The 25,467-nt window shown below is 40.4% G+C and overlaps 1 protein-coding gene across 1 annotated transcript in view; it reads left to right on the top strand.

Annotated features, from left to right (window-relative positions):
* Positions 1 to 4,095: 4,095 nt before the first annotated feature.
* Positions 4,096 to 25,467, top strand: part of LOC145409195 (pescadillo homolog) — a 30,237-nt gene continuing 8,865 nt past the window's right edge. The window contains exons 1-8 of the mRNA XM_080279687.1: positions 4,096 to 4,235; positions 7,440 to 7,673; positions 10,806 to 11,013; positions 11,489 to 11,652; positions 12,323 to 12,458; positions 16,603 to 16,769; positions 18,310 to 18,459; positions 23,661 to 23,770. Of these exons, the coding sequence (XP_080135813.1) occupies positions 4,179 to 4,235; positions 7,440 to 7,673; positions 10,806 to 11,013; positions 11,489 to 11,652; positions 12,323 to 12,458; positions 16,603 to 16,769; positions 18,310 to 18,459; positions 23,661 to 23,770 (1,226 nt within the window). The 5' untranslated portion in view covers positions 4,096 to 4,178. The remainder of the gene's footprint in view (positions 4,236 to 7,439; positions 7,674 to 10,805; positions 11,014 to 11,488; positions 11,653 to 12,322; positions 12,459 to 16,602; positions 16,770 to 18,309; positions 18,460 to 23,660; positions 23,771 to 25,467) is intronic.

Consider the following 25,467-nt stretch of genomic DNA (forward strand, 5'->3'; position numbering starts at 1 on the left):
CGTTTACTCTTAAGCCCTTGTGCCCCATACCATCTCTCCACTCCTAAATCTTTCCTCTTCCTCCCTTTCATTCTCTGCAATCAACACCAAATCATCAGCATACAACATCTCCCACGGGAGACCATTACTGAAGTCACGTGAGAGGGCTTCAAGCACCCTGATAAACAACAAAGGACTAAAAACTAACCCTTGATGCACACCGACATTCACGGAAAACTCATCACTTAAATCTCCATTCACTCTTACCTGGGTGTGAACACCCATATACATGGCCATAACCACCCTAACCAGCCACTCTCCATCCCTAGCATTCTCATTGCCCACTTCACCACCTCTCTCGAGACTGTCAAAGGTTTTCTCCAAATCAACACAAACAAAGTACAGATCCCTTTTCTTTCCTATACATTTTTCCTGAAGTTGCAGAACAATGAATATATGGAATCAGTGGTCCCCCTGCCTGGCATAAACCCAAACTGCATCTCATCAATATTCACTCTATCTCTAATCATACCTTCTAGAACTCTCTCCATTACCTTCATTATCTGATCTAAAAGCTTTATACCTCTATAATTTTCTCTTTCCAGGGCATCACCCTTCCTCTTCTACACATTTACAAACTCACTCTTCAGCCAATCATCTGGGACAACGCACTCATTTATAATCATATTTATCAGGTCACTCCTATATCTCCTGAGGCTTTCAACATTTCAGCAATCAACCCAGACACATCGGCTGCCTTCCCCACCTGCATCCTGCCTATTGCCTCACTCATAGTAGCAGCGTCAATCAAAGGCCAAGAGTCGAACACTGGATCTGCTGGCTCCAAATCTTCCCTACCCCAATCAAACTTCTCATTCAACAGCCGGCTATAATGTTCTCTCTATGCACCTTTAATATCCCCGCTGTTCACCACTCTCCTTTCTTCATCATTCTTCACACACTGCTTCCCTATACTATCCCGATTATCCCCCTTTACCTGGTTTGCCACCTTAAATATCTTATTCTTCCTTTCCACGCGATTTAGGTTATCAAATAAAAGTCTCTGTGACTCAGGCTTCGCTCTGTATACCTCTCTTCTAGCCCTACGCTTGGCAGCCAAGTATTCCTCCTTGTTACCACCCTTCTTCCATTCCCGGAAAGGCCTTCTTTTCTCCTTAACTGCTGCTTCTACACCCTCATCCTGCCACCAAGTTACTTTATGTTTTGGTGGGCCTCTTGTCCAACCTAATACTGCATCAGTAACTCTCAAGAGGTTGTTCTTGAGGGCTCTGTACTGTTCATCAACGCCTCTGTCAACGGCTCCCTGTTCAGTCACCACTCTTCTCATCTCGCTATAGAAAGCATCCCTTACTGCTTGGTTTTCCAGCTTCCATATTATCCTCCTAGGTACATAAGTCCTCTTTTTCATCACCCGTTCTTTAAGTACCATGTCACATATTAATAAATTGTGCTTCTGCACACCCTCCTCATTTCTATAACTTTAACACCCCTCACCAACCTCCTATCAGCCCTCCTGACCAGAAAATAATCTATCTGATTGCTATTTCCCGCAGACTCGTATGTAATCAACCTACTCTCTCTTCCTAAAATGCGTGTTGCACACAGTCATATTCACTGCCTCCCCAAACTCGAGTACCCTTTCCCCTTCCGCATTTCTTGTACCATATGCACATTCCCCATATACTCCTTTATATCCTTGAGCTGCTTCACCTACATGACCATTTAAGTCCCCTCCCAAAACGACTATCTCATCATCCCCCATACCACCTACTGCACATATTAAGTCAGTCCAAAATCTATCCTTCTCTGCCTCATCCAAGCCTGTCTGTGGAGCATATGCCGATATACTGAAATTGCAATCCTCATTCCACGGAACAAAGTTTTCACCACTAATATTCTATCGCTTGTGGTAGGTGGGGGGGCTCACCATCCACTCACTCGATGTAGTGCTGCTCTCGAGTGTCTGACCTTTCCTCTCTTCCATCCTTCTTTCCTTCCATCCTCTTCTGTCTTTCTTTCCTTCATTCTTTCCTTGTCCTTCTGCCTACGGGTGACTTTACACTCCCTCGTCTGTCTTTCTTTCCCTCATTCTTTCCTTTTCCTACTGCCTGTGGGTGACTCTACACTGAGTGACAAGCCAAATGGTTTCCTGTACACCAGGAAACCCTTTACTACGCTGGGTGGTAACCATATAACCAAATTTTGGCACCTGGTGGTTTAGTGGGTAATTATTGCGCTCCAGTCGGATTCAGCCGGTGAAGGTTTGTATTCAAGGGGTGGTTGGGGTTTATTGCTCTTGTAATGCCACTCAGGGATGAGTGAGGCTGGTCTCTCTCATCTTAAATGTCGAGACCAACTACCTAGCCCCGGGTTCCTACGCTCCTTATGGGCAATGTAGGATTGGATGATGGATGGATATTCTATCGCTTACTCTCATAACATTCATAACATATTCCATCCATTTCTCCGCAACCAACACACCCACACCCCCATATCCGTCTGTCTCCCTCTGCCAAAACAACTTACAGTAGCAATTTTTTCCAACAGTCTTCCTGGCTGATCCACCCATGTATCAGATTTCCTGCAAACATGCCACATCCACCCACCTCCTACTGAATGCCTCAACGACTTCCCCCGCTCTACCCCTCAAACTTCCTACATTTCATGAACCCACTGTCATTCCCCTGGGCGATAAAATGTCCTCAGGCTTGCTTTGAAGCTTATTCTTGTATCTAGTTATAGTCGGTAATAATAAAGGGGAAGAGACATACCACAGGCCCCACCCACTGCACAGTCCCAGGTCCAGGCAATGGATCTGGGACCCTCAGCCCACCAGCCTTACCAGTGGCTGTGGTAGTGGCCTCGGGGCACCCTGCCACGACAGCTGCAAGGACACCCTCCAAGCACGCCTTGGCACTGTAACTGCCCCGCCATTATGCACCCACAGATAGGGCAGCCTCGTGGGGTACTACTCCCGGGTTCGGACCCCTCTCTACTGGGTAGAAGCGGCAGGCTGGGAACCTCAATGCCCTGTACCCTCAAGCACAGGTTCGAGCCCTGTTGTTTTTAATGCATCAAAGACCCAGTTCCTACACCTATCAACCCGACAATATATTCTACAGGAGTACCCACCAATATTTGATAATATCCAGGTCATTCCTGCATCATTCCTAGACATACTTGGGATTTCATTCTCGGGATTTATCTTGGAAAGATTATATTGCATCTCTTGTAAAATCTGCTTCCAAGAGATTAGGTGTGCTAAGCCAACTCCGTGCCTTCTTTACCCCTGCACAGTTGTTGACTTTATACGCGAATTTTACTCGCCCCTGTGTAGAGCACAACACTCATGTGTGGGGAGGCTCTCCACATACAGCTCTTCTCAACAAGGTGGAGTCAAAGGCTTTTCACCTCATTAAATATCCTCCTCTTCCTGGCTCCCATCAACCTCTGTCTCATCGCCGCACCGTTGCATAATTATCTTTTTTCTATCGCTACTTCAGTATTCACTGCTCCTCTGAACTATCTGCGTGCATCCCTCCACCTCTACGACGGGCGCGTAGCACCAGTGTAGCAACAAACTCTGATCCCTTTTCTCTCCAACTCTGCAAGAGTTAACCGTTACTCCCAGTCCTTCATTTATGCAACAGGCCAACTCTGAAACTGTCTCCCTCTGTCTGTATTTACTACTTCATATGATTTCCAGTCTTTCAATCGCAGTGTGTCCAGGCATCTCGAAATGAAGGGATCTTGAATTTGGCTCTCTGTTGTATTGTTTTTTTTTTTTTTTTTTGGAAGAAACGGTTTGCGTGCTCCTTGCCTTTGGTTCCTTCTTCCTTGCATTAAAAAAAAAAAAAGAAAGCAATTCTTTCATGAATTACCTACATTTTTTTCTGAAATACTGGGTAATGTCTTGAACTACACTTTAAAATATATTGTAAACTATATGCCATCTGTTATTTTCATCATTATAGTCTCTTAAAAAAAAAAAAAAAATGCAAAGGTATATATCTTGGAATAGATTGTATAAATTCGAATGTTTCGGGTGTGTTGTATTTACATGCGGTTTGTTGTATTAAGCGCTCTCAGTTACACGTGTGTTTTGGCGTAGCCGCCGTGGAAGCTTAGCAGGCTAAGTCTGGTGTGCTTGTATCATATAGTTCATCCTCACCACCGGAATGGGTAGTAAACGCAAACATAAGCATAAGGTTATCAAGGGTAACAAAAAATTGAAAGTAAGTATACATACTCAAACATAAATGTAGGCCTGCACCTTGGTAGTGAAGTTTGATACCGTAACGTATAAAATACTTCCATTTGAAACGTGGGTAAATTTTTACATTTGCTTAATCACACAATTTTTAGTGCCCAATAAATACCCCATGTTATATAGTTTGCCTTGAATGATACCGACATATCAGTCGGAAAATACTTTCAAGTATCCTCCACATCATCAATGTCGTTTTCCCTTGGAGATTCTTCGTCAGGATCATTCAGAATACAAATATAATTTCAAAATAAACAAAGTAAATCATGCATGCTTCCTCCCTAACCATCTGGGAAGTACCAGTAGACATTGAAAGTCACCCAGAACTACAATTGATTGGAATTTGGTTCTCTTCATATGTGAAGGAATTAGGAAATAGGCTAATGTTTAAAATGCCATAACACTGGATTAATAATAAATTATAGTAGGAATCAATATGCTGAATATTTGTAAGTCGACCTTCTTCTGTGATGTTTCTTCCTCGAATTTTAAATAAACAAGATATTGTGGGGTCTTTATTATGTGTCTGTGGTGGTAGTCTGTTTACATTTCATCCATTAAAGGTGCTTGATGGTTACAGATGGTATGTCTCTGCTTTTGCTGGTGCATTATGGTCCTAATTCAGGAACTCAGAGGGCTGGAAATGTGTCTGTCTCATATTTTTAAACTTTAAATCAGAGTTAAGATGGACTTCCTGTGTGATAAGAGCATTTCACCATAGTCTATAGCCAACAGCTAAGAATAAGATTGGAAATTGGTCTAAGTCAGGCTCGAATTATTAATCACGGACCGAGGGTAGGTTAAGTGTTGTGTTGTTTGGTGAAGTTAATGCCTAAAATGGCTTGTTATTCAATTTTTTATTTATTTTCACTGTTTAAAAAAAAGTTGGAAATCTATGTTTCCCTGTTTTTGTATTGTATGATTTCTGGCTTTACTGTTGATGATTTTACCATATGTTTTTCCCTTGGTTATTTTATCTTTTGACTGAAGTTTACTTTTAAAATAACTGCAGACATTTCTGAGGTGGAGTTCGCTTGTGTGTGACTCAGAAGATAGTGGTTTACGATAGACTTCAAGGTAAAATTTGTTAACACACACACACAAAATGGAATATCATTTTCATCTTTAGAATCTGATGTTATGGCTTTGTAAACATTACCGAAGTGGGGTATATTTCACTAGAGAGTAATCCCATAAACAGTCTGGTAAATTTTGATGCTTTCACAATAATTTCACCTTTCAGTGTAAGTATGCCTAATTACAAATCAAGGACAGACTCCTCAAAGATATTTAGAATTTCTTGCCAAGTTACATTGAATCATAGCCCATTTCGGGGGAGGCGTGGCTGAATCGGTAGAGAGGCGGCCTGCAGTCCTGATGGACCCAGGTTCGAATCCCGGCTGGGGCAGGGAACAGTTTAAGGATTTGAATTTCATAGAAGGCAGACTTTCCTGATCTACCAGATGACCCGCCGACATGTCGTAAAAATACCCCCGCTAATACCAATACACCAGTCCTGTATGAGGCAGCCCTAGCATGTATTCAGTATGGACGGTGGGTGTTAGCGCCGAAGTGGTGACATGTGGAGGTGTAGGAGGACTACTGGGCCTTGGGATAGGCTACTGCCCCTGAGATATAGGCCCTGAAGCCTTTGCCCAGAGTCGGACACAAAAAAAAAAAAAAAAAAAAAAAAAATATTTTTTGGCAGAAATACTTCTTAGATTGACTTCATCTTGATTGTCCCCAATGTATTTCTAATTCTTTGTTTTGGTTTTGTTACTAGGTACCAGCACAATCCATACAGTAGTTTCTTTACCCCCTGGCTTAAGGGAAATCAAAGCCAGGGGTGAGGAAGAACCAGAGGAGTGGAGAGTAAATCTAGCAGTCTGGTGATGGTTCATGATGATGGAATGGCTCACACACATCAAGCCCAACATTCTCAGCAGCAGCTGCTACATAACCATTGTCATGGAATATGAATGAAATATTTGTCATGAAGTGCGTCTGAAACAGGACAGCATTCATACCGCATAATGCACTTTTTGAATGATTCTGGGTTTCATATGCATACTGTGAACCTGATAATGTGTGAGCTGTCTTTTTCCAAGTGTCCACAGTACTCTCAAAGTAGCATCATACTCTGTGATTATTACAGCAGTAAAGCAACTGATTCAAATAATAGCTGGTGTAGTTAGCTATATCATTGTGCAAATATCAGTATTATAAACACATTCTTCTTGGCCATTGAATTCCTTCTCATTAATCCTGGCCAGTCACTGCATTGAAATTAGTCTGGTGCTTCAAGAGTAGCTACATGTATTGTGAACACTCGGTAAAAGGCTGTTCGGACATAAACCAGTATGCGTAAGAAATCCAGAATCATTCAAAAAGTGCATAAAGTGATATGAATGCCTTCCTATTTCAGTTGAATTGCATGACGAATATTTCATATTCCATGACTTTGGTTATATGGTATGCATCAGTGACAACATTGGGCTTGATGTGTGTGAGCCGTTCCATTATCATGAACGGTCATCAGACTACTAGACTATCCATGTCCATTCACCTAGCTTTTCTTCAGCCCTGACTTCGATTTTCCTCGAGCTAGGTGGGTAAAGAAACTAGGGATACTATATTACTTTAAATGTTATGGGGTATATTTCAATTTTCTGTAGAAAAACTATATGGGCTATATGAGTGAGCCCTGGGCTCTTAGAAATTTTTCCAGAGGGAGATGTAGCTAGTAATTTCATTGTGAAAGATTTTTTTTTTTCTCTGAATTTTTATTAGTTGTACCAGTACTACCATTGTTTAGACTGCTGTACAGTCATTTTTTTGTACGGTACTTGTTTTTCTTCTGGTAGCTATTACGTAAATTAAGCTTGCAGAGATTATGTTGGCCTTTTTTACCGAGGCAACATTAATTCATAACCCAGCCTACTACTGAGGATGTTGCTTGTATAATAAACAATATTAAACAGATAGGAGAGAAGGATTGGGGGTGGGAGATTTAGGCTGCTCTTTAGCTACTGTACTTTTGAGTTACCGGTGTCCCCAAAGAGATCAGTTATCTGTACTGTGTTTCTCCCCACCCTTTGAGACATGAGAAACTGGACGTGTTTAATAATGAAAAATGGTGAGTTGTTGCTAATATATAAATTTCTTATTTCAGGGACATTCCGGATTGGTAAAGAAGTACATGACAAGAAATGCAGCTGTGAAGAAGTTGCAGTTGTCTCTTAGAGACTTTAGAAAACTCTGCATTCTTAAAGGCATATATCCTCGGGAACCAAAGAACAGGAAGAAGGTGCAGAGGGGCAACACAGAAATTAAGACGCTGTACTACACGAAGGACATTCAGTTTCTCATGCATGAGCCCATAATATGGAAATTCAGGGAGCACAAGGTAATACCTGCACGACATCATCTGTGGGTTTCACAGTCTCTTGCATTACTCACTTATGCATCCTGTATTTATATAGAGTGCAGATAGATTGTTAGTTGCAATGATAACCCTACTGCGGCACTTAAAAAAAAGGGGGGGGGGTGTAAGCAATAGCTACAACAGAGGTGGCCAACCTATGGCGCATGTGCCAAATGTGGCACATTGCATGATTAGAAGTGGCGCATTGCATCCCTGTGATAAAGTAAGCTACTCATTATTTTTAGTGATTTTCTTATTTTGTGCACATCTTTTTTAGCGAATGTTATCTTCCTTCATATTAATCTGCTTTCAGTTAAAAATATGCTTAATTAATCAAACTAGGAAAGATGGAATTTCGTACTGCAATCGTCCCGTAACTGTTCAATACACGTATCATACTTGTGTGACCATGAGGTGCCAGGCGTCTGCCCCAGCAGTGAGTCACCACCGTTTTTCCCAGTTTACAACTGAGGCTCGGTCCGGTACAGTACGAAGTTGTGCTCTGTTTTTCGTTTTCGAACATTTGCAGTATTGTACTTTTCAAAAATTAAGCCTTGTTTTTATATTTCAGTTACCCATCACAGACTCACAGTGCAAAAGAAAGGCAGTAAGTGACAGTAAGCGTGAATTCAATGAACAGTGGGAAAATTAGTTGTTATTTATAGCGGGTCCGTCAGGAAACCCGTTGTGCATTGTGTGTGAAAACACTCTTTCACAGAATAGAAGACGATCTTAACAGACACTATAAAACACAGCATCAGACTGAAATTGAAGGAAAACTGAAGCTCGTGCTTGGGTCTGAGTTACGGAAAGAATATGTGACTAAGAAAAAGGAAGAAATCAGAAGAAGACAAAATGTATTTACTAAAAGAAGTTGTGAAAGTTTGGCGATGACAGAAGCCTCCTATGAAATTGCTTTAGCGCTAGCCAAAAAAAAGAAAGCTTTCTCTGACGGAGAAGAAATTGTTAAGCCTTGTCTCCAGATATTTGCAAGACGTCTTGGTGATAAAAGTATTGAAAGGAAAGCAGATGAAATTGCTCTGTCAAAGCAGACTGTTACGAGATGTACTGAGGAACTCTCTCATGATGTGTCTCAGCAATTGAAAGACCTTGTCCATTCTTGTACCTTTTATTCATTAGCATTGGACGAATCAACTGACATATGTGATGTAGCCCAGTTAAGCATATTTATACGAGGAATTGATGATAATTTCAGTGTCTTTGAAGAACTTCTCAGTCTCGTGTCGCTTCATGAAAAAACAAGAGGATCAGACATATTTGACAAAGTAAAATCATGCCTGGAAAATTTACAAATAGATTCTAGTAAACTCATCAGTGTGTGTACTGACGGAGCCTCATCAATGATCGGTAGAGTTGCTGGGACTACCACATTGCTCGAGAACTTTTTAAATCGTCCTCTTCTAAAATATCACTGCATTATACACCAAGAGTCACTGTGTGGAAAAACTTTAAATTTGCAGCATGTTATGTTACCAGTTGTGAAATGTGTGAATAAAATTAGAGCAAGAGCATTAAACACGAGAATTCAGAGAATATTGTGAAATGTTAGATTTGGAATACAGTATGGCGACCTTGTGCTTCATTGTGAGGTGCGCTGGCTTTCTAGAGGACAGTTGCTGAATAGGTTTTGGAAACTGAAAAATACTGTTCATGACTTTCTTGAAGAGAAAAATGAGCTACCTGAGGAAAGAGCCCTTTTATGTGATAACAACTGGCTATTTGATTTCGCATTTTTAGTTGATGTTACCAGCCATCTCAATGATCTAAATTTGAAACTGCAGGGCAAGAGCAAATTGTTTCCAAGCTTAGTACAGTAAATGACATCAATGCATTGAAGATGAAGTTAAACTGTTCATCTCCCAGTTGGAAAATGAGGATTTGAGCCAATTTCCACACTTAAAAACAGAGTGAATGTGCTGCTGATAATGGCAATTTGGCAAAATATACAGAAAAAATCAAATTATTGCAAGAGTCATTTGAAAGTCATTTTCATGATTTTGCTAAAGAGGACTGCATACTGGTACTAGCTTTTATAAACCCATTTTCACTTAGTGAACAAAAAATAATGAAGATGCCAAGTAACATACAAATGGAACTTATTGACTTGAAAACAAATTCATCACTGAAAATGAAATTTGATGAGCTTTCCTCAGTCCCAAATGCCTCTGACATGATCAAGTTCTGGCGATCATTACCCTGTGAAAATTTCCCAGAACTAAGAAAATTTACTCAGAGTTTTATATGTTGTTTTGGAATGACATACAGTATAGATGTGAACAAGCATTTTCAGCCATGAAACTGATTAAAAGCAAAACGAGGTCGCGACTGACTGATTCAAATTTGAAGAATACACTGCTGCTGTCAGTGACAAATTTAACTCCAAACATTGAAAAACTGGCGAAATCAAAACAACCTCAAAAGTCTCATTAAGGTACATAAACTTGATCAGCTTTATCAAAAATTGTTTTTTTGTTTTTTACTTAATATCTTTATCATGTAAAAAATTATATATATATAATTTCTACAATAAGTAGATGGGGGGGGGGGTTACAAGAGATTTATGGCGCATCTGAAACCGTATGTTAAAAAGTTGACGCATGGTACAGTATGTAAAAGGTTGGCCACCCCTGAGCTACAAGAACATTTGAAGGAGTCTTATGTAGTACCGGTACCCTTAGTATGACTGTCAGTGTTTGTTAATATTGTAGTTAGGCTGTAATGCACTGTGTCTTGAGTGAATACCATGTACTGTCAAGTAGGCTGATTTTGATGGGTTTTGATCTGGTTTGTTAATTCAGTCCTTTCTCAAATGTCTTAAAATGGTACTTGTGCACCAAGATTAAGGCTAATTGAAATACATAGTTTCAGTTTTACTCCCTATTTATTTTAAATTTATTTATTTACAGTATTCGTTTATTTACTGTTTATTTACAGTATTCATTTTATTTATATATATTGATTAAGGTAATTATTTTTTGTTTCAGGAGGTAGTCCTCTAAGTATAAGTACCGGTAAAAGAATAGTAGCCACGTAGTACTACTGTGCTGTACCATAATATCTCGGTCCATTCACTATAATTCTTCTTTATTTTAGAGTGCTATCCTTAAAATCAGGAAAGCTTATGCAAAGAATGAGAAAGAAAAAGGAGGGAGCCTGTTTAGTCAGCGTCCTGTTTACCACCTGCACCACATCATAAAGGAGCGGTACCCTACATTCACTGATGCTCTACAGGATATTGATGACCCTCTCACCCTCTGTACTCTGTTTTCAAAGCTCTCCAGAATGCCACACCTTAAGTATGGTACGTATTTTAGCAAGTCTGTGTTTCAAGGAGTGGATAGCCAATTGGTGCTACACAAAAAAAACACTCACCCCTTTTGGTAGTGTTACCTGATGGCATAGCCAACCTCTAGTCACTTCTGGGGTTCAAGTCATGCCCATGATGGGGTTGTTACTGGTAGCTATAACTGGGTGGCTTCACTGCCCAGTTATACAAACATCCTTCATCTACCACCCAGTCCATTGAAAGGACAGGCAGCTTCAGTTTGCAGTCCACCAAGTTCACATGCAGATGAGCCTGGGGCACAACAGTAATATATGGTGGTGGTAGTGACTGTTGGGGTGTCTGGGGTAGAGGTGTTACCACCAGAATTTTTTTGGAAATACTGATAAAGTTACTCTTTAATCAGTGGCTGTCACTGCATATATGTTTATACTAGTATACATAATTTATGTAGCTATATTTTTGTGCCATGTATAACGTAATTGTTTTTCAGGAATGATAAATGCAAGTCGTCGGGTGTTGACAGAATTCATGCTGTATGTGATTGAGGCACGGGCACTGAGGAAAGTTTTCATCTCCATCAAGGGTTACTATTACCAAGCTGAAATCTTGGGTCAAACTGTTACTTGGATTGCACCACATCCCTTTACACCTAAGGTATGCTGTTTGTGTATATTGGTGAAATGAATATCCTTTTGTTATGGTTTGCCATAACCTTTAACTCACTAGTGCTAGGGACATATTTTCCATTTTATTCTTAAAAATGAAGAAGAAGAAAAAAAAAAAGACTCCCTGGCTTCTGTTTGACAAGGGCAGAATTACATGCCATAGAAGAGGAACTTGATTTTATAGTATTGCCTAATTATTTTATCCAGTTTAGGGTATACTTGGTAAGCGAGACCAGGCAAGCTGTAGCCTTAATAAACCCCATGAAAATGAGTGACCTTTCAAAGTTTAGAGTAAGTGTATGGTAGCAGCATTAATATACTGTAGGTAGTTCCAGAGCACTTGCTGTTGTACTCACCACTTTCCATAGCATTTCATTATTTGCCATGTTGCTACCTCAGAAAGAATAGGAAAGTTTTATATAGCTGTGAAAAATACTGTACCTTGGGTGATACATACCCAGACAGAGATCTAGTGGGGAGAGGTATGGGGTGCTTCTTTTTTGGGTTAGCCATTCAGTATTATCTTAGATATATATGATATAGCATTGCACATAATTGTATATTCATTATTTTAATGCTGCATTTGATTATTCATATTATAACCACATTCTTTATGCAGAATGTATTTCTGCAAGAGTAATTGTATTTTTTCCTTACAGAACTCCACACATGTTGATATTGGCATAATGAAGACCTTCTTAGAGTTTTACTTGTCACTCATGAGCTTTGTCAACTTCCGCCTGTATGGTACCCTCAATCTCCACTACCCACCCATGTTACCTTTCCATGGAAAGAGTAAGTCGTGTAGCATACAAATAACATCTTTTCCATATGAAGGAATGTGCATTTATGTTATGCCACTCAGGGATGAGTGAGGCTAGTCACTCTCATCTTAAATGTCAGGACAAACTTGCCTAGCCCCGGACTCCTATCCTCCTCTTGGGGCAACATAGGGTTGGATGATGGCATTTATGTTAACTAGGTCCATGCCAATGTTATCATTGCTTTTATCAGGCAGTTTTTGGTTAAGAAATAAATTATTAAACAAATTCTGTATATGCACTTAAGTTCCTCCATTAAATTGGTTCTTTTGGAAATAAGTAAAGTTAGTTAAAAAGTTGGTAGTAAGTACAAGGCTGCAGAAAGGACTGTTAATGGAAAGGAAGGAGGTACTATGGAGATGGAAAGAATATTTACAGAAAGTCACTTAAACAGAGTGAAGAGAATGCCTAGATACTGTAAACTCCTGATTATCCAGCATGACAGAGCCACAGGCTTGCTGGATACTGTCAAAATGCTGGGTTATGCAAAAGTTCACCCTTGTGGCCCCTAACCCCCACCATAACACTTGTCCATTGTCTAAGTTCTAACCCCCTACAAAATGCATTAAAAAGTCACGTAACAGCTAATAAATGTTCCTACTAATAAACTTCTGTAATGGACTGTTAAGCATACCGGTACTGTAATTTTATGTACAGAAGCAGTTTCACGTTGACGATGGAAATAATATCCAAGTCTCCTCAGCTGGGAGACCTGTTTTCTTTCACCTGGCAGTAATGTATAAACACATGTATTGTAGACACTATAAATCATCAAAAAACAGCTAAAAGACATTCCTAATATTGAAATACTGTATGTACTGTGAAGTACACTGTAGTTTTCTGTACAGAAACACATTTCTTGTTGATGGTGGCAATGTAAAGACATTATTAGAGAATACTGTTCAATACCCCCCCCCCCAAAAAATGTAGAATAAAGCATACTTCACAGTACTGTACTGCAGTGTACACCATACTGTAGTTTCATCAGCTGAAATTGTAGCAGATATCTCAGCCACACAGAACAAAACAAAACATTTGCCTTGTAATAGCAAGGACAAACTGCACTTGGGATGAAACAGTTGTTTAAATATTATTTTTTGTGTTAACATTTCCTTTGTAGCATGATTATTTTGCATAGCAAAATAAGCACCTTTTCATCAACTCTTCTTTAACACAATTTAATTGACTTTTCTTTCCAATACAGTACACTTTCATCAGTGCCTTAGCAGAATTCAACGGTCACTTTTACAGTACAGTAATGTACACTTCAGAACACTGCAAGTTGTACTTACCAGAGAGGAGAGGAGAGGGGGACAGCATTACAACGTGTCAGAGAGCCACAGCAGTAGTAGAAGGCCAGAAAGGTTTTGGAGGGAAATCCATTGCAACATTGCCATTTAATAGTAATAATAATGTTTTGGAAGAGACATAGAGTGCAATGTGTATATCGGCACCATAGTGGTGGAGGAATACAATGGAGAGTGAGAGAACATCCACATTCCTACTGCCAACTAATGAAACTCTGCATTAGAACTCTCCCTCCCTTGCCTTAGCCAATTGAAACTCTTTTACTCCCTACCCCTGCATCTCCCCACCAACTCCTTGTGAGCTGCTAGGGCCACCAACCATCAATCCTTCCTCCCTCCCTCATTCATATTACAGTACAGTATAACTCCATTCTTGTTGTGTACTGTGTTTCATTATTTTCTTTTTGTGTGATTATGGCTCAGTGTTTGATGACAACAACCATCTCTTGCAGGATATTAATGTACTTTTAGCAAGAGGGAAGGGTCCTTCACGCCAGATAGTGTTAAAGATTTTATGGTTACTGTGGGGTACCATTTTAATTCAGCCATTGGCTGTTCTGGATAATGTTGTATGATGGGCAGTGCCGAGACGGATAATCGGGAGTTCACTGTAATAGAAAGAAGATGGCTAAGTTAGTGGGAGATAAGAGATAGGAGAAAACTAAAGGAGTTCAGGAGAGAGGAAGAATGACCAAGGTTTACCAAGTGTTACCGTAATGGAGAGAGGGGTAGCACTGGTAAGGAATGGTGATTGATGGAGTATCTCAAATTTGTTGTATGCTGATGGTGCAGTGGTACTTGCAAATACCGGACAAGAACTTGGTAGACTAGTGCAGAGCTTTGCTGATGTCTGTGAGCATCATGCCTTGAGAGTAAATGTAGAAAAGAGTAAAGTGATGGTAATCAAGACAGAAGGTGGCTCTCAGTGTGATGTTACGGTGAGTGGAGAGAGACCGGAATTGGTGAGAGAGTTCAGATACCTAGGTACAGTGATAGAAAAGAGAGGAAGATGTGCAAAAGAAGTGGAAAGTAGAGTGACATGAGGAAGGAAAGTAGCTGGTGTTATGAAGGCCTTAATAAGAAACAGAGGCTTGAGTGTTGCAGCTGTGTGAGGGTTACATGATGGAGTGTTAGTGCCAACTTTTAACATATGGATGTAAGACTATGGTGTGGCATGAAAATGAAAACAAGAGTGAGAGCAGTGGAGTTGGGACTGCTTAGGAATGTGCGGTATGTGGAGTACAGAGAGTGGGTAGGATACAAAATATTGTGATTCGTGAAAGATGCAGAGTGAGGAAGTCTGTGGACACCAAAATCAAAGAGAGTGTACTGAGATGATATGGGCATGTGGAGAGAATGAATAACAATAGAGTGGTGAAAAGGTACATCTGAGTGAAATTAAAGGAGGGAGGAGGCAGGGTAGGCCAACGAGAAAGTGGAGGGATATGGTGGATGAGTGTGTGAGGAAGAGAGGTATGGAAGTCAGTGAAGCTAGGGGACTGACAAGAGATCAAGATGGCTGGATAAATGTTGTGAGAAGAAGCACATGGTCAGGGATTTGACACCGCTTTTTAACGTGACAGTGTTCGGATTGACTCTATCGGATACATTTGTGTGAAACTATAGAATGTGGTGAAAGTTTTTGGCATATCAGATAGAGCCAGGATTCCGGGGACTTGAATGATGAGTGAATGGAAGTGTGGCCTATTGGACTGGGCAAACTTGGGCTGTCTGGACATTGCTGCTTATCACCCTGCCTTAGGGTAGGAAAGGAGGTCCAGATGATGATAAAAAAAAGAAAAAAAAAATGGGTTATAATAAGCTCTGTACTAGTGTGAGTTTTATCAGCCTTGATTTTTCACTGCACATCCTGACTGATAAATAGTAAATAATAGGATTTTAAGTGAGAAGTGTGCCTTTGTTAATAACCAGCTATCTATTGAGAGTGATAAGTGGGAGCACTCACTATCCATTCACTTGATATAGTGCTGCTCTAGGGTGTCTGCCCTTTCCTTTCTTTCTTCCTTCTTTCCTTCTGTCCTCTTCAGTCTTTCTTTCCCTCATTTTTTCCTCCTCCTTCTGTCTATGCATGACTCTACACTGAGTGACAAGCCAAATGGTTTCCTGTACACTAGGAAACCATTGGATGGTAACCATATAACCAAATTTTACCTGGCACTTTAGTCATTAATTAAGGCTCTCCAATCGGATTGAGCCTGTGCAGGTTTATATCCAAGGGGTGGTTGGGATTTATTGCTCTCTTAATACCACTCAGGGATGAGTTAGGCTGGTCACTCTCATATTAAATGTCAGGACCAACTTGCCTAGCTCCGGACTCCTACGCTTCTTATGGGGCACCACAGGATTAGATGATGATGATATAGTGAAAAATGTACAAAGTGAAAACATGTTAAACGAGGAGTAACTGTAAATATACATGAAAAAATGTTTGCAGATTGTTAGACTTTGAGGTGGAAGCAGGATTCTGGGGACATGATTGTGTCCCATTTTACTGTGTGTGCTATTGATAGGTATTCCATTTTTATACCCTTTCTTTACTTGTTTCTGGATCTTACATCACCTCTTATCTAGGTGGAAGTGAGATTAAGGATACTGCATGATTGAGAGCCCCATTTCACTTGACATCCTCGTATTTATTTATTTTTATTTTCTTCTCAGGATTCTACCTCACCCCATCTCTTTGGTAGGAATTAGGGTTGGAATGATGATTGTCTTGCTATGGAGCTGTGAAAGTTGATGATGGTAATATTGACAAGCTGTTTTTTCTAATTTCTCCTTGTTTGTCTGTAGGTAAAAAGAAAAAGCAAAAGGTTGAAAAGAATGAGGAGGAGGAAAGTGATGATGATGATGAAGAAGAGGTTTCAGAAGCAGACCGTATTGCCTCACTTAACGTGAAGCTTTTCAGGAACAAAGTGGAGGAGAATGACCAAGAGACATCCATTGACATGCATCTTTTGGTAAGTGTTCATCTGTTTTCGTGTTCTTGCCACTTAGTAATTACAAGTTATTCATCAGTCCTCAGGAACACAGATCCATGATTTTTTTTTAACCCAGTATTTGCACTTGAGCATATTCCTTTCTTGGATAATTTCTGTGAGGCGGATCCAAAAATTTCAGAGGCTTCTATACGGTATAGCTATAGCTATGTGGCCCACTTCACTTTTTAATGCTTCGGCGAACATCTGGCCCACTTCACATAGCATTTTGTTGATAGTTTTCTGCTTTTATGTTTTGTGTTCCTATCTGTGAAACCTACCCATCGTGTATTTTACAAAAGGAAAAGGGATTAGCTATGATGAATCATAAATTTTTAAATCATTCACCCCAAGGACATTATAATCTATCTGTCTATTGCCAGACATCTTAATCCCATAACGGGTTGCCTCAAACAAATTGCCTCAACATAGCCCTGTCCCCTGCTATTTTGCTGCCCTTCCTCCAGCTCACACACCCCTCTCTCATCTGCCTCCCCACTTTATCCTTCCATCTCATACTCGGCCTCCCCTTCCCTCTCTCCCCCTCCACCTCACTCACCTACACTCTCCTCATTAGTCTCACACACCATCCTCTCCACTTGACCGAAATACCTTAATATATTTCTCCTAATGTCCTGTCACATCCACACCACAGTGTTCCTTCATTTCCTTAATTATCAGTCAGTCTCTCTTTGTAACTCCACATGCACCTCCCAAATAATCAATTTCCACTGCATTCACTCTGACTTGTGTCCTCCAACTAGGTTCAAGCATCGCTTCCATACGTTAGAGTTGATATGACAGTACTGACATGCAGCAACTTTTTTATTTCCATGTTCACTTCCCTATTTCTTACTACTGCAGTCAAAGAACCAGCAACCATTGTTCCCTGTTGTACCCTTTCAAGCAATTCATCCACCAGACTACTTGGGTAGTGTGTTGAATTACTTATTAATGCTAGGGTATTTTACTCTGTTTTGGAATGACATGCCTGGAAGTTGAGATCAGAATCTCAGCCCCTTCAGCCTGGGGTTTTTATTTTGGGTAATGCAAGACAGTTTTATTCTGCCAAATCAACATACAAACATGAAACTTGACACATAATTGTTCAGTATTAAATCCTTAGGAATTTGCAGTGTTACTGTATTACAGTTCACATTTGCATTTCTCTCAGTGTAGCACCTCAGTTTGTTTTTCACTAGCTTAGATACTTCAACTTATGTGACATACAGAAATTATCCAGTCACAACACTAAATATATGGTGATAAGAATGAACAACCTTGAGTATGATTTTTTAATATTTGCGACTGATAAGAGTGAACAACCGTATGAATTTTTAAATATTTAACCCAGTAACCTTTCTTGGTGAATTGTAATCCTTTCTTGAAACTATTTCCACTTAGCATTGCGGTATGTTGGAATATATCTACTGTTTTAAATGAGAAATTACTCTGTGTATGTTGGTATGCCTTTGTCATTAATTTTGATGTGGATTTACCCACATTTTTGTTGTTTTCATAGGCAGAGGAGAACCAGCAATTGCAGGACTGGCAAGAGGAGGAAGAGAAAAAGAAAAAGCAACAGAACCTATTCACAGGCTCCAAGTTCTTCCTCAATCGGGAGACAAACATCGAATCCCTCACCTTTGTCATTAGGTCATGTGGAGGAGAGGTGAGTGCAGTTTATTATATAGGGTATGGTCATTAGTGTCCAGTCATTGCGTTAGTATCCAATCGTTTCCACGTTTCACAAAATAAAATTGCTGCAAGCAAAACAAGTAAAGATAGATCATCATCCCTCTATATGAAAATAAAAGGCCATTGCCTAATTATTAATGTGTCAGCAGTTGAAATATAAAGTAGCGACCCATTTGCTTCCATAAAATTTCAAAGTAAAAAATTTGTCATTTTACACGTGTTCCTTACGGCAACCCTTAACAAAAAGTTTCTTCTTCAACATTTTTTAAAGTCATATTTTTACAAGTTTTACAGCTCAGTAATGGCTTATAACTGAAGAGAAATGTATGATTAACTCATAAAACCAACAAACAGCTTACTTATTGTATTCATAACCACACAGTGGAGGTGATCGCATCTTAACTCCATAATTGGTTAATTGTTAGTATCAGATCATGAATTTTCTTTTCTTAAAAATGCTTCATATTCTCACACGTACCGTGATTTTTGTTGATACACATTCTAATGGACTTAAAATTACACTAGTTTCCCTTACAAAAGGTTGCGTTAGTGTCCAGTCAGTGATTAACCACAGTGGTGGATCAGTTGGCCACAGTGGTGGATCAGTCAGCCATAGTGGTGATCAGTTGACCACAGTGGTGGATCATTCAGCCATAGTGGTGGATCATTGGCCACAGTGGTAGATAAGACAGCCACAGTGGTAGATCAGTCAGCCACAGTGGTAGATCAGTCAGCCACAGTGGTGGATCAGTCGACCACAGTGGTAGGTCGGTCAGTCGACCACAGTGGTAGGTCAGTCGACCACATTGGTGGATCAGTCAGCCATAGTGGTGGAGCAATTGACCACAGTGGTTTGACCATTGACTTCAGTGCCATCAAACCTGCACAATCCTGCAAGGTGCCAATGTGTGATCTGGCAATGACTAACAAGCTGCAGTATATTCTACTAAAGAACAAGGCTGAGCACGACACTGAATTACTTCAAGACGGACTTTTCAGTCACCATACATGAAGAACAGGATTAAGCCATCTGCCATCGGCCCTGCATTAAAAAACTTCAAATAGTTCCCCTCACCACGAAAAACACAAGGTCCTACGTGCAAAAAGACCCTAAGGGATAAAACATTTGCACTGTCTTCATCTGCAGTTGTACAGTTGCTGGAGGAGGCACAGAAGGCAAGAAAAGGGGAAAATATATATATATATATATCCACAATGGAAGCCAAAGCCACACAGTCATCAGCAGTACCAATAATACATAAAAGTGTAGGGAATTATATTTTTTCCTAAGTCCATTAACTGAAAAAATACAAGATGGCCCAATTTTGTCATGCAGTCAAGAATTTTCATAGGATCTGGGAAGAAATTAGTTCACACATTGTTCAGGTGTTGTGCACTGACATACCAGAAAGACACGCTATAAGCTGTTGATCTATAATATTAATGCCAAGTGATCGGAGTTAGTGGTCATGCATTTGGGCATAACTGTCAGACGATTAAGTCCAGTCACAGGGAAAACAAATAAATGAAAATCCAAAGGAAGTTGGGGGGAGGGTAGTCAAATGGTGGGTGACAGAGTGACTTGGAGGCGTTTTGTCTGCGGCCACCCTTTGCGGGATTAGGGCTTTGGGCTATAGATAGATAGACCATCTGATTTTGTGTAAAAAACAGGCGGGAACTTTGAAACTCGTCTAGGCTATTTTGTTTGCTCTTTTATGCACTCAGAATACTGGACAAAGTATGGGGTAACAATATATCATTTAAAAGCTTAGAAGCTGGACTTTGTCGTGATAAAATCAGAAAGAAGGAATAATGATCATGGGCAGACAAAAAAAAAAAAAAAAAAAAAAAAAAAAAAAATGATATTGCTGGCCAAAAACGTAAAGAAAATGCACCTCATGTAATATGTGTAGAGACGTGAAACTTACTGGTATTTGAAGTCATACAGGTGTAAGATATTACTAGAAGACATACATATTATTCCCTGAGCCTCTTGTGGTAGCTGGGGTAGCATTCTGGGCGAAATCACTTGTTTCACTTAGGGCACACATAGCACATCCACGCTCACTTATTTCCGTTAGTAATAACCCAAAACAGCACTGTCATGTAATGTCTTATATCACAACTTATGCCTGAAATACTCATTTACTGGTGGACATGTATATATGTTAGCTATTTCAACTATAAATTTGCTAAAAAGAGTAATATATAGCCTGTACCCAATTTCCACTCACTCACAGGCAAAGATGGCGGACATACCACTTTCCATTTGACTCTGTAATAAAAGCTGGGATGTGATCGGATAGCTATAGAGAGTGGGAAACAATGGGCCAGTCATAAGCCTCGATGTGTGACGTCCGGCCTCAACCAAAACAAACTTCCCATTCTCACAGGAGCGGGAGATTTGAAGGCTATCACAATTGTGGCCTGACGGAGTCTGCCGTGTATGCCATGATCGAGCTTGTCGTAGTATAAGGGCTGAAAGAGTATGATCATATATGGTAAAGACTGATGTATACACTGAGTACAAACAGGGGATTCCAGTTGACTGTCAGTGTGTTGATCGGAGATCAGTCAGAAAAAAGTAGCTGTTTGTGATTGGATACTAACGCCTCTACCTTATACTGTATATGTTTCATTTTCATTTTCATTTTTGAAGGCCCCAACATGCTTGCATGCGTTGGCCATGGTCACCTAGTGGCAGCTGTCCATGCTGCTTGATTGCTGGCAGCTTCCCTATATAGTCCCTTAACCCTGAGGTTACACTCAATGACCTCATCCTAGGTCTTTTTCAGTCAGCCTCTCACTACACTACCCCCAGCATTAACACTTCTTACTTTCTGCACCCAGTTATCATCTCCCATCATCTCCATATGCCAAAACCATCTTAATCTACCTCTCCTTATCACTACACCAATACACTCCAGTCCCATCCTACCTCCAGTGCACACACACACACAGTCAGTCAGGCATGGACATTCACAAGGAGTACAATTTTGTACCCTGCATGAATGGCTGATGTTCGCAAATGTGTGATTTGCTTGAAAATGAGTACTGTAATATTATTCCCAATGGTGGGTTCGACGGTCAAACATTCCTCGATCCTTAGGCATCTGTTAGCGACAACCACCTAAGGCTTGTTTGAGGTATTGTTATTATAGTAATCCCTTGATTATCCAAATGATCTGTTACTCAGATACTGTGATCTAGCTGTATTAAACCATTATACATACATTTTTCCATTTTATCCGGACAAAATGCTTGCGTCTGGGTGGAAATTATGGCCGTGCGAACATTTTCACCCACCAGGGCAGGAGTAGCCTGGTGGCACCGCGCTGTCTGGCTTGGTAGTTCACCCAGCGTCTGCTAGAGACCCCCTCAGTTCAGCGACCATGTTGTGAACAGCTCCTCTCGTACAGTTGTTATGGTGGCGCATGTGGTGGCTTTTGTGGTTGTTCCCTACCTTCTTCAGGCCTTTTCAGGCCTTGCTATTTCTTGCATGCTTCTTTGTAGGGCGTGTGATGATGCCCTTTTTACCAGGGAAAAAGAAGAGGGTAGTGCTGACTCTGGAGAAGAAGTGGGAGATCCTGGGTAAGAGTGATGTAGGATAGTTGATTTCCCGCATCTTAAAGGAGTACCATATGACCTGGACCGCTCGGCCCAACACGACATGGTAGTTGCTTGGCTGTGGTTTATAGGTCTGCTTGACCAGATAGAGCAGTGCTAAACAACAGGAACAAGTGTTGTACGATGTACTGTAGTGGCCTTTTACAGTGGCTTCCAAAGTTACGTTATGTACAAAAGGGAGGCTGGAGGAGAAATCCATTATCCAGATGGATCCACTTTCCGGTCATGCCTTTGGCTCTGTTACGTCGGGTAATCAATGGATTACCGTAATCAGAAGTGAGAATGAGCTACATAGATGGAAATGAGCATAGCTGCAGAGGTATGTACCTGGGGCTGTCATTGAGCCTTGACCATTAGGCATAGGCCAATCATAAACACATCATGAATAAGTACCAAACAAAGGATTCTGTGGGTAAGATATGCACACACATGGAGCATGAACTTATATCATGCCAAGTGCATTGTTTGATTGTAAACAGAATCAGGTGATTGCTTGCCAGCTAATGCAAGGTGACTGTGAAAGATTAGTATATTCATGTATTTCCACTTTAAATCAATTATTTAATGCAAAGACTTTTTCCTTTGTGTTATGTAACTGCAAATGAAACTTGCACCTACGTAACACAAAAGAGGCCCTGGAAACCGTATATATACAGTATTGGGTGGTAACCAGATAACTAAATAAGTGGGTGATGTGGAGCGTACTATGGTGCCCTTGTTAACTGGGTGGAGAGACTCGCTTGTGTCATCCATCCAGGAACCAAACCTTCACACACTTCCTCATGCCTCGCTATGGCAAGTTGCTGTGCACCCCCACAGAAACATTTGTTCACTGCACGGGCCAGCCCTGCGGGGGCAGTTGCTTGATTGGACTGCTCGACTAGACAGAGCGGGATTGATCTCTTTGCTAATACTGTACTGTATCGCATTACATTGTCACATGAAGCTCTTGCTGCACACTAAGTCTCATTCAGCAACCCAGCCTCCTCACTGTCTTGTGCCCAGCACTCACTGCTGCTCAGTACTATTATTGTAATGTGTATTACATTATGTAACCTGTAGCTACAGTAATATTACCTGTTAGGTGTACAGAAGTTGTTTGGTTAGAGGGAGTGGAAAAAATCCATATGAGAAGTTTATCACAGGTGGTGGAATCAGTTGAATTTATTCAGAGAGTTTAGCTTGTGTATTCATATCTCACAACTTGCAGTTTTCAAGCATAGTGTTCAGAATGTTAGTCACATATGACAAGAGGCCACTGAACACACTATCAAAAATGTACTTTATACTTGTGTATCTTAATATTTTGAAACAGTGGCTAAAATGTTTGAATGTTGAGTAAGCATGGTTTGTTCATACCCACTTCATCTCCTCCATTGTAACTTATCCACTGTCAGGTGGTTCCCAGGAGGGATGAAGGCATCATATATGATGATTGCCTCAGTCATTTTTATATGTGTGGGAAAAGAGGTCTGGGTGATGATGATGATTTATTTTATTTACTTATTTATTACTGGTATTATTTAGTTTTTTTTTTTTTTTTTTCAGGTGTCATGGGATAAGGTAACTGCTTGTGGAGGCAGATACCAAGAGTCTGATGAGACCATCACTCACCAAGTTGTTGACAGACCAGACTACAAGCAGACATACATGTCAAGGTCAGGTGATCATTCTTAGTCATCGAGTAGGAGAGAGGAGGCTAAGTGAAGAGTAACGAATATGATTTTGGTATACAAGATCAAGCTGAGAGGAGTGAGGTGGACCAGGAGAGAGAGGAGCAGTCAGGGAGAAAGACTGAAAGTCGAGAAGCTGAGGATCAAAGAAATGGCAGATTAATTGAGTACCAAAGTAGAGGAGGAGTTAGAATCAGTGAATTGGAATGAAATGAATCTGGACAGCTTGTGGAATGCATATAGGGATTGCTTAGTTAGGAAGGCTATAGCGGTGTGTGGTGTGGCAAGAGTAACAACAAAGAAGAAAGGTAGCCAGTGCATGGTAGGATGAAGACGTTAAAAGAGCAGTGGAGGAAAAAAGAAAGAAGTGGCTAGAGGGATTACAGGACAGGGGTTCAATTGAAATAAGAACTGAGTATATTGAGAGCAAGATGCACATAAAGAGACTAATGAAGGGGAAAAAGGAGGTAAATGATAATCTAGGAAGAAAATTGAATGCAAAGTACTCTGAAAATAGGAAGTTATTCTTGAAGAGGTGCAGAAATGTGGAAGTGACAGCGGAAAGAAATGTGATGGTGTGAAGGATGTGATAGATTATTAACTCATGGGGATAAAGTAAGGACCTGATGGAAAGAATATTTTGAAAGCCTGATGAATGAGAATAGAGAGAGCTGAGCTGCTGTTAACATGATTGGTTTTTGGGGTGTGCAGAGAATGATGCAGTGCCAGGAGAAGTGACACTCGCACAGGTGAAGAGGGCTGTGAAGTGGCTGAAAAATGGGAAAGCAGCTGGGGTTGATGAGGTGTATGCAGAGATGATTAAGTGTAATGGAGAGAGTGGAATGAAGTGCTTGTTGGAGATATGTGAGAAGGCATGGATGAGTGAAACTTGTGCCTGCAGAGTGGAAAAAGGCTGTGATTGTACCCCTATACAAAAGTAAAGGTGAGCAAAGTGAGTGCAAGAATTATCATGGCATAAGGTAATTAAATGTGGTAGGGAAGGTATGCGGAAGAATTATTATAGAGAAGGTAAGAGAGATATCAGAAGTCTTAGTGAGTTATGAATAGGTGGCTTTAGGAGTGGCAGAGGATGTGTGGATCAAATATTTGCAGTAAGACAGTAGAGAAGGTTTGTGAGAAGAAACGTAAGGTGTTTATGGCATTCATGGATCTGGAAAATGCATATGACAAAGTAGATAGAGAAGGATTGTGGAAGGTTTTGCACATGTATGCTGTAGATGGTAAGCTGCTAGGTGTTGTCAAGAGTTTTTATGATTGCAGTGAGGCATGTGTAAGGGTAAATAGGCATCTAAGTGAATGGTTCACTATCAGTGTGGGTGTGCGACAAGGTTGTGTGATGTCCCCATAGTTGTTCACTGTATATATATACAAATATATATATATATATATATATATATATATATATATACTGTATATATATATATGGATGGGGTGATGAGAGAAGTAAAAGAAAAAAGTAATGGAGAGAGGGATGGCATTGGTAATGAATGGTGATGGATGGAATATCTCAAATTTGTTGAATGATGATGTAGTACTTCTTGCAAATATTGAATAAGAACTTGGTAGAGTTTTGCTGATGTCTGTGAGCATCGTTCCTTGAGAGTAAATGTAGAAAAGAGTACCATAAAGTGATGGTTATTGAGAGTGAAGGTGACTCCCAG

The sequence above is a fragment of the Coenobita brevimanus genome, chromosome 80 (genome assembly GCF_032717465.1).
Source record: "Coenobita brevimanus isolate Jiangsu-jjx chromosome 80, ASM3271746v2, whole genome shotgun sequence".
In the NCBI taxonomy this organism is placed as follows: Eukaryota; Metazoa; Arthropoda; class Malacostraca; order Decapoda; family Coenobitidae; genus Coenobita; species Coenobita brevimanus.